The 15,475-nt window shown below is 40.9% G+C and overlaps 1 protein-coding gene across 1 annotated transcript in view; it reads right to left on the bottom strand.

The window, feature by feature from the left end:
* The window catches only part of LOC308118078 (pappalysin-1-like), a gene marked incomplete at its 5' end in the record, with an annotated part of 92,081 nt that overhangs the window by 13,298 nt on the left and 63,308 nt on the right, over positions 1-15,475 (bottom strand). Inside the window, 7 exons of the mRNA XM_080477308.1 lie at positions 1,714-1,812; positions 2,854-2,925; positions 8,512-8,627; positions 8,944-9,091; positions 9,711-9,945; positions 10,035-10,236; positions 10,375-10,558. Of these exons, the coding sequence (XP_080333434.1) occupies positions 1,714-1,812; positions 2,854-2,925; positions 8,512-8,627; positions 8,944-9,091; positions 9,711-9,945; positions 10,035-10,236; positions 10,375-10,558 (1,056 nt within the window). The remainder of the gene's footprint in view (positions 1-1,713; positions 1,813-2,853; positions 2,926-8,511; positions 8,628-8,943; positions 9,092-9,710; positions 9,946-10,034; positions 10,237-10,374; positions 10,559-15,475) is intronic.

Raw genomic sequence — 15,475 nt, 5'->3', positions numbered from 1 at the left:
GAGCAGCAGATTGCAGCAAAACATGAAGGCCAGCTGTTTGACCTCTTGAGTATTTCCACAAAACAGGTAATTTTTCAAGATATAAAGACGTATTTTGATAACTGAATGGACTTCACTAGCACGTTTCACTGCTTGTGCAGTCTGGTTTACATAGTCTGTCACATTTACACATTTGCTTGTAGAACTGTGGGATCATACAAGCAAATTGGTATATATTGGTATATACTGACATACCAATGTTGGTGGCTGCCAAGAAAAAAATGCTTGCACACCATTGAGAGCTTGAATGTCTTGCCCAGGGACATTTCCACACAAAGACAGGGTGTGATTGAGATTGGACCCCCAGAGTTGGGATTGGAGGAAGACCTTTTCTACCAATAATACATTTTTGTATTATATTTGGATGTATCACTCCTGTGATGATGACATACAACTAAATGACTCTTAATGTTTTTTTTATGAGAAATATTATGACATGAATCGTATAGTTGGATAGAAACTGTTTTCGAAAATGTCACGGATCCTCCTTTTCCATATGGGTGAGAGTGGGCATATTCATACAGGTTTGGCTTCACTGTGATGTCTGAGCAAATGCAAGATTTTTAGGAGGGGTATTCAGCTTTTCTTAGAGGCAAAGGTGTTCTGGGAGAAAAGAGATTGGAAACCACAATTCCATGTTACTAGAGCAGTTCGCTGTGCCATGACGGCTTCAGAAAAAGGAGAAATATTGTCATCCACATGGCTTAGAACCTAAAAAAATCATGATTACACTCAGCAAAGGTGGACGGGTCCCAGAACTAAAAACTTTGATTGTACAGAGGCAGATGTCTGCATAGGCATGGATTGCTTTGTATGTCTTTTTTCCCCCCATAAAGGAAATGAAGAGGCCATTCCAGTTAGACACACTGACATAGCCAGTGAGATGCGTAGACTACAATATAAATCCAGCCAGCCAGATGGATATTTCAGGAGTACAACTAAAGTCCCTCGCCAGATTCACAGAACCCAACCAGGCCAAAGAAGCAGATGCTGCGATACACTTCCAATCAGACCTGTAGCCAGCAGCTGGCTGAACTGAGCCAGACGAAACACCTCCCTGGATTCAGAGAAGCAATACCAATAGAATGAGAAAACGTTTTGACATGTACATCTTCATGCCAAAGCAACAAATTAAGTGCAGAATAATTTTTTCCCCCCTCATAATTATTATCCAAATTTGAATGGAAGATATTTCTCTATTATACAGCCAGACCCAAAATGATTAGATTCAAGTTATTACTCACATTTTGCATAATTGTATTAACACAGGGAAACACTAGGAAACAAAATACCTCAGAATGAAAAAGACAAAGCTTAAAACTCCCACTCTCTTGGATGTGGGATCAATGATCTGTCTACCAGTAATCTGAGGTTGGATTTAAGACAAAGAGAGAAAGAAGCTGTTTAGAGGTGTTCCAAGAGGTAAGTAACAGACGTCTTTAATAATATCGTGTTCTGATTTCCATCCTACATACCTCAACAGTTAATATTTAGAAGTTCCAGACTTCAATAAAGTGATCAAGTGAAAATGTCCAAGTGGGTTCAGCACGGGTAAAGAGAAAACAACCCTCACATATCAGAGCTGAGATGTACACCTACTTCTGCATTTAGCATTAGTGATCACTTCAAACATCCTCTTGTTTTTTGTTTTTTTTGTAGAAGCACAACACTAACCTTCTTGGTCTTGACAGTGGACTGGCAGCAGTCTCCTCCATCGTAGTTGCAGAAGGCTCTGTTGTTGACTGAATCACAGTAGTTGTCTCCCATGAATGGCTTTACCAAAGGAAAGAGAAGCAGTTAGAAAAAAAACCACTGAGCTGAGAAAGTGCCACCTTCTCAATTGCTACCCAGAGGACGTCGGAAGTCTTTCGTTCCAGTTTTCTCTTGAGCACGTCAAGGCCTTCAGACGTCCGTGGATAATTTTGCTGATGAATCTGATACATTAAATTTTCCTCATTTTTCAATGTGACTTTTCAAGCCCCTAGTCGGCTAGACCCGTAAATCAAACTGAGGACACCATAAACTATTCACTGCACAAAATGCTCCAGTAAGGTGATTTATTGGGCTGGCCCCACCCACTCCGCTTGGGTTACCAATCAGGTTATCCAGTTGGCCTAAACTGAGTAGATGATATCATTCCTCCATGAAGTGGAGTGGAATTCTTTCACATGTTGCATTCACATGTAGAGGAAGGACAGATTTAGCTCGACATGATCATCCGCGCCAATTACAGAGGGAGGTAATACATCAGTAATTACATTAGATTAAATTAAGTTAATAAGTTTTAATGGGCCACATCTATTAGCCTGATGGGAGACACCCAAATTGCGGTTGTGTGATTTTTAAAAAAGAAATTTTACACACTCACAAATGCGTAAATTGGTTTTCTGTCCAGAACCATTTGTGCAGCCTTATTTATAGCAAAAAGAATCAGACAAAAAAAAAAAAACCAAACCAAAAAACAGCTGTGTGGAGTTACTTCCTTGGTAATGTGTTAAAATACATTCAACAGCCTTTAGAAAAGCCAGCTGCTGATATAAGCCTGATCTGAAACTATGTTCAGAATTAAATGAAATTAGATATTCTTACAAGAGATCATTCTTCATGGTCTGAATGTTTTACTTGTACAGCATCTGTTAGTTCAATATCTGTTCATTCCATTGGCAAGCTAATAAAACTTTATATTCCATATTTTATGCATCTCAGGTCAAACAGGTTCAGTGGATAGGTTTATTAAAGTATTGTGTTAAAACTGAGGCCACTGGCCCTGAAATATAAAAGAAAATGCTAATCGGAATCTAATTGATGACTTACCTCACATCCTTTGATGCAGTGCAGCAGCTCAGGGTGTGGATACCATTTCAGCCCCATCGTGCAGACTATATTCTGTAAGATGATTAGAGAATTGTACATTTAAGTAACTAAGAAAAGGTCTGCAAACACTTTAAACCACTGGCGTCCACGTTTTGTGACTCAGAGCCACGCAGAGTAACATATACTAATAGATGTGTCATTAACTACAAGTGGAGTATATCATTTTCCTCTCTACTGTATAAAAAGTACTTCAATCAATCTAATGTAAAGCTTGATAATTGCTGAGATATTTGCTAAATCAAAGTCCATGCTAGCTCCAGGTTGGATGGTCCTCTCTTACGTGAAAGTTCAACTTACTTTGCCAAGACTTTGTTCTTTTCACCTGCATTTGAGTCTACAAAATCCCAACCCGAACTAAACCAGCTGGGCACTTCTTCACTGCCCACAGGCACACCGATAAGACATTGAAAGACTGGGTTATCAAAAAGGCTCATATGCTACTTATGGAAGCTTTATTGTTGAAGCCATCTTTGATTTACATTGAACTTTTTCCACTTCAGAACAAAGCTGAATCAATTGATTCTGAAAAGACCATGTTTTTTATAAGTCATATATGCTGGGAGGGCAAAAACCTGGAAGCAAGAGAGCCAGAAAGCGAGGGAATGAGAGAGAGAGAGGTAAAGAGTTCTCAAATATCTTTGCAGTATGTGTGGAATCCCATCCTGTTCTCCCACTGTGAACTTCAGTCAAATTCTGCAGAAGACATTGGTGCACAGGAACAGTGACCTACACGGAACACCCTTGTGTGCAATTATTATCATGCATGCACATTCTGCATGTAGCGAAAGGACAATATCTCTGTTCATTCTGGGTTTGTCAGGTGTTGGCTACATTGCAATGTGATTGCCATACACGGTCAAGAGATTTTCCTCAATGAATTACCTTGGCCTTAAATGTATAAGTAGCATGATCAAAAGGGCATCCACTGCAAAAGACTGGTCGACATTAGCTCGGCCATTCCTCAGAGCGACTGTGTTCCAATACCTCGCAAAATTCACATGGTTTTCTTTTTGTTGCTGCAAACTAAGGTATTTTTCATTTCAGCGCCGTCAGCAAATCAATGCAAAAGGAAAGATCTGGGCTTGAAGGTGGAGATAAACAAGAACTATAGAATAAAAGAACAATTCAAAACTGCTCCACTTCTTATGGCTTTACTATTGTGATGTAGCACTGCAAAGCAGAAACCATGCATGTATGACGACTGTGTGTACACACGTGTACAGTGGAGATGAGTTAGAAAAGCTTGTGCAAGACTAAGCGCATTATTTTGCATTGCAATTACATCATAGGTACGACTTTTTGCAGCTACTGTACATTTAGCCTTTTTTTCACATGCTCTGCTGTGATGATGTCATCCAGAAACTCTCCTCCTCTCTCCCTCTCCCCTTATTCTCTCTCACAGCAAGGCCGTAAATCATGATAATCCATGATTGTGGCCTGGCCTCACCCCTCACTACGTATGGGATCCTCACCCTCCGAAGCCTCCCCAGGGCACTGATACCACGTAAAAATAGATCCCTATCTCAGCGCCACCACAGACGAGGTCATGTCATATGGAAAATGACTAATTCTGCAGCAAGCCCGACAGGGTAATTTTGCTGATAAAGGGGGAGGAGGGTGCTGGGGGCACAGAATCATCAGAGATAGAGAGACAAGGAAAAGAAAAGGAGGAGGTGGAGGTAAAAAAAAAAAAAACCAGGAAAGAAATCTAAGTGGGTCACACTAAGAACTAAAATACAACTAGTTTAAAGGCAATAAATCAACAGCACTTATTAAGGTGGGCAACGTTGACCTCCAGCTCAGAACGGCAGAAGTAAAAAGTGCATTTAGGGACATGAATTCTCTTTGAGATACCATATAAAGAATCCCATCCTCCAGGGGCGGTTCAAAAGTTTACTGATGTCAATTCCCCCTTACAGCAATCCTGATGTTACTACAACTGTCAGCCATTGTCAGGACTGACTTTTTTTCCCCACCACTACAAGTTCCTCCTGCTCTTGTTTCTTCAAACCATTTTGTGACAGCCCTGTGCATTTTTTATGACTCAGCTGTATGCGCCTGTCTCGCTTACCTCTTTGGCATTATCACCTTTCCCACTGTGCTTTTTTATCTGCAACAACTGTTAAACAGAGTAATTGAAAATGTAATGCCCTACAATCACTACATTATACTTTATCAGTTTTGCTGTGTAGTATGTGTGGAATACACACATACTACACATCACTATCCTCCCTGCAAGCAGTTTGTCAGCTTCAGAATTAAACAAAGCTTTTACCCCAACAATTGCTATTTCACTAAAGTCCTGTTTAGAGGAGGAGTTAAGGCTCATTAGTCCTGCACTGACTCAGTCTGTCTCACAGCAACATTTGGAGAAAAATAAAGCTTCTTTAATGTCACATTAAAAACACATCTTTATGAACCAGTGAACTATAAAGCATGTCCATGCGAAAATATTAATCCCCTTTAAAGTGGCTAACCTAATCTACCAGTTAGTTAATGCCAAATCAACTGAGTACAGCCGATGTGTGTCAAGTACTTGTAGCATAAAAACACCTGTGATTGTGAGGTCCCGCCTCGGGTTCACAAATATGTCTGCTACAATGGCAGCATGAAGACAAATGAACACTCTCAACTCAAAGAAAATAGTGCAGCTGAATCCATCATACAGTAATAGAAGATGTTTGGCACTTTAGTGGGTTGACCAGGCAGAGAGGAGTGAGGAAGGCCACCAAAACACAAGACACTTATAACTACTCTGAAGGAGCTGAAAGCTTCAGGGACTGCACATTTAACTCTTGCCTGAGTTGTCCAGTTGGAGCTTTATGGGAGTGCAGCAAAGAAAAACTCGCTGCTGAAAAGAGCTCATATGAAACTTATCCAAAGGCATGTGGGGGATCCTAAGGTCAGTTCAAAGAAGGTTTTTTTTTTTTTTTTTTGGTGTGAGCTGAAAGTTTAGCTTTCCAGCCATCAAACAAGATGTTACTTTTGGGAAACTCTTCACCACGAGCGCATCATCTCCATTGGTGAGAAGGGTGGTAGCTTCATGCTGTGGTGATGATTCACAGCAGCAGGCCTTGGAGGATTTGCAAAGGTACAGGGCAGAAATATCACCAAATCCCTAGGGATAACTGGACTCAGGCTGCAAAAGATGTACGACTTGGAGCAATATTTATTCTCCGACGACTCCAAGCATACAGCAAAAGCCACGTAGAAATGGGCTAAAGACAATAAGGTGATTGTTATGGAATGGCCGAGTCAAAGCTCAGACCTCAATCGAATCGATAATCTGAGGCAGGACTTGAAAAGCGGCAGTTGAGCAACCTGACGGAGCTTGAGCTGTTTTACAAGAAAGAATTGGGAGAGATTTCAGCGTCCAGATGTGCCAGCATGACTGAAACATATCTGTGCAGACTCAGCCAAAAGTGAATGTACTAAAGATTGACCTGAAGCGGGGGGATATTTATGCAATCACTCACTTCAGCTTATATTTTCATGATAACTTGACTTCATCATTCATCTCGGATGTTTTGTTTCTTGTTCTTTCTGTTACTTCATGAGCCATTTATGCGATTAGCCATTTAACATCCCCATTGTCGAGCATCGCCCTCAAACAAACTGATGTGAATTCAGCTTAACTTAATGAGTGAATCAATCATCGGACTGACCCACACAGCACTGACAGCTCAGCTAATGTGTCACAGCAACACCACAACAATACAGCTCCGTGCACAACATGAATGCATTTTAACTGACTGAGACAAATAACATTTAACTGTGAACGTATAACTGTAATCAGGTACCAATATTTAGCGCAACAAGCAACAATGTCGGCAGTTATCTGCCAGTAGCAATGAGGAAAACACATGACTGTAAAAAGTTACGGTTACTACTATAAAAGGAAATGAATGCGCGTATGATTGTGGTGGAGACCAAATAACAGTATCACCAAAATATCTGGCAAGACGAATCTAAAGTTTTGACTTATTCAAGTGTGTAGTCTCATGTCATGTCTGCATTGCTGCTACTTCTGAAATACCCTCTCTTCCACCATTGCTTCACAGACTTCCTTTATGCAATCCACTGCCCCCCCCCCCCCCCCCCCCCCCCCCCCCCCCCCCCCCGGCAGTATTGCCTCAAGTTTTAAATTACCACTGAGCCCAAATCATATCAATTACACAAATAATCCATGAAAAACAGATCATTTCATATACACATGGCTTATCCCACTCGTCTCCCCTAACATCCAAAGCAAGAGGTTGCTGACTCAGTGTGACTCTTAAACAAAAAAATGTTGTAAGGCTAAAAAAAAAAAAAAAAAGAAGTGAAAAATAAAGTCAGAAATACAATGTGTTCCTTTACTCAGCTGTGGCTTTTCATTTCTCTTTCTTTTGTTACAAAACACAATGTCATTTAGTAAGCTCGTTGTCCGACTGCACAGCTAAAAGGGCATTAAGGTGACAAAAAAAAAAAAAGTCAAAGAGGGAGAGTAAAATTAGAAGACTGGGTACAGTCTAGTACTCTCTTCACTCTGCAGACTCATACGACGACACAAAACCACCTGATCCCACCAACAAGCTTCAGAAAAATCTCAAATGACACTGTGGCTGTGACTTGTACCTCCTTGGGTACAAAGTGTACAGTTGTGTGTTAAACGACCTTCCTCATTATAACCTCTAACCTCTTGTATAATGTGTCTTCAGGGTGTGTCATATTGTGACGTTCACGATTGCTTCTGCATCACTTTCAAAAGAGAGAACCCTGTGATAATGGCAATAACGCAAGTTGTTGATCAGGTCACCTGTGCACAGCAACAAAAAGAAAACCTGAAGTTTATCAAAATGTAATTCTAACACTAATATTAAAATGCCTTTTTTCAAATTAAAGTACCTAGAGATGGACATGTCCACAAATGATCTTTTTTTTTCTTTCTCATATTTTAGCAAGTAAAAAAACAAACAAAAATTGTAACACTTATTTTCTTGCAGATTCACATATAAGCAAATGTACACTGTAAAACATTTCCGGGCTACATTACCCAGTTTGAAATATCAGAGGAAGACAAGCACTTCTCAACATGATAAATTTGCTGTGAGCAAGTTTCATTTCGAAGCCTAAGATTACTGCCAATGACTAAACAGTCCACGGTGCTCCTCACAATGGGAATTATGTGAAAATGCATCGCGTTTTGTTAGGGGTGTTTTTTCGTTGGTGAAATACAGCCGCAAATACAATGGTTTAATAACCGGTTTGTGACGACCATGCATAATTCCCAAAGTATTTTTACAGCTTGTTGCTCGTCCTCAGATAGTTGTCATGTCATATTTTGGAGTGGAAGGTGAAGGAGGAGGCAGCATGTTTTCATAGTGGCTGTCAAGAATAGAATAAAGCGTTTAAAGGGTTGCCATGCTTCCTGACAAATATTTGTACGGCAATGGGCACCAAAGACAGTCACAAGCTGGTATTTTGTATTGTGGGTAACAGACTCAGGATGTCGGCACTCAATGTGAAATTCCTTGCATGAGAGTTGTGGATGGCAGAAGTTTGTGAAGTGCGTCTGTCAGGGCTGTGAGGCGGACACGGACACATGCGCAGACTTACTTTGACTTTATGCGGGTTCCTCCAGTGCTCTTTGAGCACACGCTCTACTGTCATGTTGCGAGGGAGGATCACCACGTCGTTGTTGCCCTCTCTGCATGTCAGCTCGCACTCCTCACCTGTATATATGTGTGTATTAGCCGTGACACGTATTTCCAAACAATAAAAGAATGCACAAAGCACACTCATAACAATATTGTAGATCAGGAAAGTACGAGTTTATTAGTAATTCAAGGGTACACAAATGTGAGTTTCTGTTGATGTTCATTAGGAACAAACAGTAAACAGCCCAGACTCAAATGGTGTGAGTAATGCGGACGTTGACGAATAACAAAATGAGTAACAAAAGCTGTGAGTAATGTGAAAAACAACAGATGATGTCAGCAGTCATTAAATAAATTGTTGTTGTATAAAAGTGAGTTTGCGCATACAAACCTATGCCGTGTCCTCGCTTGCATGAGTACTGCAGGCTGAAATGGAGGTTCTGAGGTAAAGAGCACTGGCCCTTGCTGTTTGGGCACAGGCGGAATGACCCCGTCCAGTTTCCATCCTTTCTGCAGCGGATCGCATTTGGTCCCGCCCCCTGAAAATAACACAGATATTGACAGACAAATAATTATATACACACGCGCACATACACACTGATACACAAGCACAACAGGGCCAACAACACTGAGACGGCTTCCCATCGCATGCGGGGAAATACAATCCAATTTTTATCAGTCATCCAACCCACAACGCCTGAGAGGCAGAACAGATTAAAAGGTGTATACATTTCAAAAAAGTCTGTGGTGGCAGGGCTTTTCTGGAAATCAATAGCAATCTAATTAGCATGGCATCAAATTGAGTATGGCTAAAGGAGACAGGAGGAAAAACAAGCATTACAAAGGTAGAGTAAAAAGTATAGTGATAACACATCGTGTGTTTGGGCAAAACAAATTGTTCACTAATTAATTAATTCATTCATTAATTAACAAGGTTGTTTATTATTGGATATCATGAGCGTGTTATACGATCATTGATCATATTTATCTTAGTTATAATATCTACAAGTAAGACGTGGTAACATTAAGAACGGGAAGAAGAGAGAAAGAGAGAATGTCCACTTTTTGGTTGTTTTTTAACTTGTGAGAAAGAAAAAAAAAGACAAAAAAAACATTGGTAAGGCGGGGAATAGAAAGAGAGGAGAGAGATGGACAGACCTGCTTGCATGGAGCGTGCAGCAGCCTCACCGTATGGGTAGAGCCTCCTGCGGCGGCGATAGCGGTATTACCGGCAGGATCAGAGCAGTTGAGTCTGCAGACGCTGTCAAAGCGGAAGCCGTCAGTGCAGTGATAGGAGCCGTGGAAGATGGGAGGCGGAGGATCGCAAGTCACCGGCTCGCATGCCCCCTCGAGCCAGCTGCCGTCTTCTGTGCACTGGCGCTTAAAAGCTCGCCTGAAGGGAAAGGAGATTAATGGAATTGATCTAAGGCCTTTACTTTCCAAAAGATAATTAATAATGACTATTTCCAGCTCTTTCTTTACCTTTTGGGTTTGTTGGTGACGTGATAGCCTGGCTTGCACTTATACTTGCAGAGCGTGCCAACTTTAAGGCCCGTCTCATTGCAACGCTTGGTCTGCAGCACAGCATTGGGTACGGGAGGAGGTGCGGGGCAGCGAAGCTCACAAAGGGCCTCCGGAAACGACCACAGACCATCATCAAGACACGTAAGAGTGTTGTTTGTACCTGGTAGAAGAAAGGAGAGCATGAGACTTGAAAAACAATCATTTCATTCTCATCAGTACATCTAAAGTAAGAGGCCCCAGGATGAAAGCAGTCTAAAGACTTCTCATGCAACTGTTAATGCGCCGCTATCCAACTCACCTATTAGCTGGGCGGGTTCCCGACACTGAAAAGTGATCTTCTTGCCATAGGTAGTGCCGTCTGGGAAGCTGAAATTGGCAGGATGAACATGGTATTTGTCTGGAAGACCGCAGTCCACCGGCTCACATGAAACCTGTTTGTTCCACTTCCCATTTGCACAGGTTATAGTCACAGAAGAGTCCGACTGGAAAATAAAAATGAAGAAGAAAAAAGAAATAAATGTCACAAATAGAAAGACAGATGGAAACTGAATAATTCTGAAATAGACATTATGCCTAAGTATGCATGGACACAAGCTCTAATTTGAAAATTGATGTGACAGATTGATATCCTGCAGACAAAAAAAATGACTACAGCAATTCAGCACTCACACCAACGGGTTTCTAATCAGCGTGCAACCCAACAAAGCGTGATGAGGCTTAGCTTACTGTATGTCAGTAAGCCACATAGGCTACTCAGCAGCTCAAGTAACTGCTGATAGCATTTGTAAGGTCAAGTCATGACACTCAGACAACTGATATCCAACAACTGCACAATCAGCCCTAACCCAAAACACATTGACTTTGGTAGACGTGTGACGGCTTCTGAGAAACACACACACACACACACACACACACACACACACACACACACACACACACACACACACACACACACACACACACACACACACACGCATGCGCGCACACGCACGCATGCACGCAGGCAGGCACGCACAGGGAGAGGGGGAATCTTTCACAACTGGAACAACAACCTCCTGGGATTTATATGACAACCCCGAGTTCTCTTTGCTCGTTTTCTGTGCAGTGGTGATCCTGAGAAAGTAGTTTGATTCACAGAGACGCTCACACCTTCTCATTTTTTTGGGAAAAGATTAACAACAGAAATGTTTATCAGAGACCAAACAACCAAAGTAGAGGGGAAAAAAACACTAAAGAACATACAATACTTTATTAAATACAGTACATGATGACTCTCTTAGTGAGTGACTTTTTTTCAGCTTCTCTTTTTGGGTCGGTTTTGGAAATCAGGCCAGCCTACCTTGAGTTTGCAAGCCTACAGAGTGCAACAACCGATGTGATTATGCTCTTGTTTTTGGAATTCGGTAAACTCTGGAGTACCTGGAGGAAATCCACACATGGAAAAGACTCAACAGTCAATCCCAGAAGTGGTAATAAAAGTCTACTGAGACGGGTTTAAGTCCTCTGTAGTCTGAGTGAGACTTCCAAATGACGCATGTTTTGCATGAATTGTGTGTGTTTGTTGTTGTCAACGAAAAAAAAGAACGCATTTTGTATTAGTTTTATTTGACGTCTGAGAATAGTTTTGATCGTCAAAGTATGTTTCTGGGTATATTTAGTCCACATTCCTCATAAGGAGAATTATTAATTTATTAGGTGAAAACATGAACATGTTTTGAAAATGTCCAAGCAATGTTTGTTTCCTGGAAATTAACATATTTTCAATAAAAATGCTTCAAAGTAGAGGAAGCGTGTTTTGGATCTGATCCTACTGGATTCGGAATTATTAAACAAGCTTGATTTTTGAGGTAGAATTATTGACATGCAGTAGGCCAGAAAAAAATTGAAAAAAAAGTTTTGTTTTTTTTAATGTTTAAATGCATCTTTAAGGATAGGCTATGAGTTGTTTGATAAGAGTGCATAGTGTTGTAATGGTCAGCACTCTCACTTCACAGCAACTATCTCTCTGATTTGAGTCTGCAGCTGGGGGGCCTTTCTGGTTTCCTCCAGCAGTCCAAAAAACATTTTAAAAAAATCAAAAAAAATTATAATTTCCACTATAGATGTGAGTTTACATGATTGTTGTCTGTGTTTGTACTGTGATGGACTTGTGATGGATAATTAATGCATGTCAATGAAATGTCCCTAGACGGCATTGAAACATAACACGTGTAAACATGGCTGTGCTTGTGCTAATGCATTCTTTGCAATGATGAGCAATGATTCCTTTGTAATAAAAACACAATATTTTTTTTTTTTGTTACATGAGGTACTGGAAGCAGAATATTGAGTTTTCCATCATTCAAAACATTCCATTTCAAAATAGCAAACTATTAGCAAAAATAACTCTTGTCTTATGTCCATTTCCTATTAAACAGCACTGATTCTTGTAAGTTGTTTGGCTTTTTCCATTACAATTCCAGAGATGACACCAATATGCATCATCCAAACCACAAATGTTTTCGTCATCTTCCAATAAACAGCACTGTGCAACATAACAGGAATCCATATACTGATGGCTCTGCCAATATATCTAACAGCGGTGTTGTTAAAGCTCAATCATCTTGACTTTTCCTTTGGAGAACAATAAAAGGCATACCTGTGTTTTCATCATCAATTACCTAGCACACCCTTTTCGGTTGACTGTAATGACACACATCTTTTTAAAGTGAGGCCAAATTTGAAGGTTGCACAAGCTGGACTCCCTTAACATTACGTATCTTTTTCTTCATTTCCTGCACCCTCTTCCCATTATCTTTCATCTTGGTCCCATTATATCTCATCACATAACAGTATCGGATTCCTCTAAAACAAATAAGCTCTTTTCACATTTGGATTTCTAGTAAAGTAACATATGCACTGCATGTGCACACCTTCTGAATAATAACAGGACGAAGTGTTGAAAAAGTCATTATAGGAGGCTCTAAATAAAGCCTTTATGGAAATAATGATGTTTATATAGTGGCGTTAGGTATTAAATACATATGTGAAATAGTAATTTGCAGGCTTTTGGTCTAACTTTAAACAGGCCCGTTGTAAAATTGAGGCCGGAGGGAATTCACATAAAACAATCAGCCCACAAAAACATGAGCATATACTGTATCCATCCATCCATCCATCCATCCATCCATCTTCTTTACCACTCCATCCGATACCAGCTAACTATGGCCGAGGGCAGGGGACACCCTGGACAGGACGCCAGTCCGTCTCAAGGCAATCACACAATCCCGCACACTGATAGTCACACTAATTTAGGGAAATTTAGGGTCACCAGTTAACCTCACGTGCATGTTGTTGGATAGTGGGAGGAATCACGCACATGGAGAACATGTAACTTTTTCACAGAAAGGTCAGGCCAGTATTTGGACCCATGATCAACAGCTGTTTTCATATTTGATTAAGTTTCACTATGTGCATGCAGTTGCTCAAGGAAGCTTTCTGATGCTTCATGTTTTTGCACATGATACAGTATCATCTATTTTTGTAGTGGATTATTTCTTGCTTTCCTTCAAGTTTGTGTACTTTAACTAACCCTCATTGGGAAATTATTCCACCGCATTTAAGCCATCCTATTTCTAGGAGCAGTGGGTTGTTACAGTTATCTAGTGCTCAAGAGTCTTCCTCATATATGCACTGCGGTGACTCGTCAGCAGTGGGATTCGAACATGCAAACTTCCGATCTCAAGTCTACTTCTGTAACCTCGCCAAATAAGACGATGCTGTCCAGCTGTCCAGCAGAAATGTGCAAGAAAGATTAGAGATGACCTAGTCAACTTCAAATGTTTAAGAGTTTCAGAGCGGAGATGATCATCTCAGCAGCACTTCAACAAGATCATTGGATTTTTACGTTAAAAACAACCCAGCATTTGGTTAAAAAGACAGATGAGAGGCCAATGGGAATTGGTCAAAGTTCTCCACGAGCATGAGACAATAGATTGTCTCATGTATCAGGCTTTGACAACTGGCACGGTTCATCACATGGCAAATACCATCCCTGCAGTGAAGCATGGCAGGAGCGTCACAATATATGAAGGGACTTTTCAGAAGCAGGGAAGATTGAACTGAGGAAAGAATCAATGTAGCCAAATATACAGAGACTCTCAGAGAAATCCAGCACCAGAGGGGACATAAATAGAAATTGGGGCGAAAGGTAACCTTTAAGCATGACAATACCCCGTCAGAGTGGCTTTAGGGTAAGATTTAAACTGCCCGCGAATGACCCACTGAAAGACCGATACAAACTTCATGAACCATCAATGGAGGAACTTGAACGTGGCAGTGCACCAAAAACAAGTCCTAACCCATGAAGTCTCAGTGTTGTAGCTGCTGTCAAGCTTGAAAACAAAGTGATCACATTTTCCAGTTCGCGTCTCCCCGTGCGTGCATGAGTTTTCTCCAGGTCCTCCGGTTTCCTCACACAGTCCAGTGACATATGTTTGAGATTGATTTGTGACCCGAGTGTGTGTGAGACTGTCTGCTGTTCTGTGTTTGCCCTGTGATGGACAGGTGATGTGTTCAGGGTGTTCCCTGCTTTCATCCACAAGTCACTTGGGACCGGCTCCAGGATTGGGTTTGGACAAAGGTAGTCTTCAAAAGTTCCAATAAAAATATGCTTTTACTTTGTTATTATGAGATCCCCCCCCCCCCCCCCCCCCCCTCCAAAAAAAAGAAAGCGACTGTATGAAGTAACTATATATAGTTGTCTGTAATACTATGCAAGTAAATGTGGGAGAATTTTCCTCCTTTAAAAAATTTACAGCTGACTGTTTCTCGTCCAGTAGCAATCTTAACAGCTTCTGGCTACTCAGCCTAATTCAATCCAGACAGAATAACAGACAAGTCGACCAATGGTCTGACAGCTTCTTCTCTCAATTTAGAAGTTTCAATATGTTTGGACAACATGCGAACAAAATCGCATACACAAGTACAGTAATGGTGGTGATTCCATGGGGAGATGTATATGCGCTGTAATGCAAAGCAGCAGCAGAAGCAGCATTGGCCACAGGCGCCAAGTCTGCAAGGATTTCTGTGTTGACCTTCCAAAGTTGAAGTTGGGGGTGCAAATCCCCCAAAAATGAATTTGGTCAGGGTCTTTGAAATAGTTATGCCATAATGCCATTTTGTAGCAGCTTCAATTATATATACTGAGCTCGGAAAAATATAAGTTTAGAATTAAATGTTTTTTCACTCCACATATTGGTATTATTTCATCATCTGAATTGATAGGCTGTAGGAAAGCATAGAAACCCAGATATATCTGTCCCCTGCAGCACCTTCCACCTCCTCTGGGAGGATCCCAGACTGCATCAACGCAAACTAAAGAAATATAATGTTTTCAAAAGGTCATGGACTGACTTTGG

The sequence above is a fragment of the Lipophrys pholis genome, assembly GCF_963383615.2.
Source record: "Lipophrys pholis genome assembly, chromosome: 12".
Lineage (NCBI taxonomy): Eukaryota > Metazoa > Chordata > Actinopteri > Blenniiformes > Blenniidae > Lipophrys > Lipophrys pholis.
Note: the sequence above shows the minus strand (reverse complement) of the source record. Positions and strands in the feature narration are given on the sequence as shown.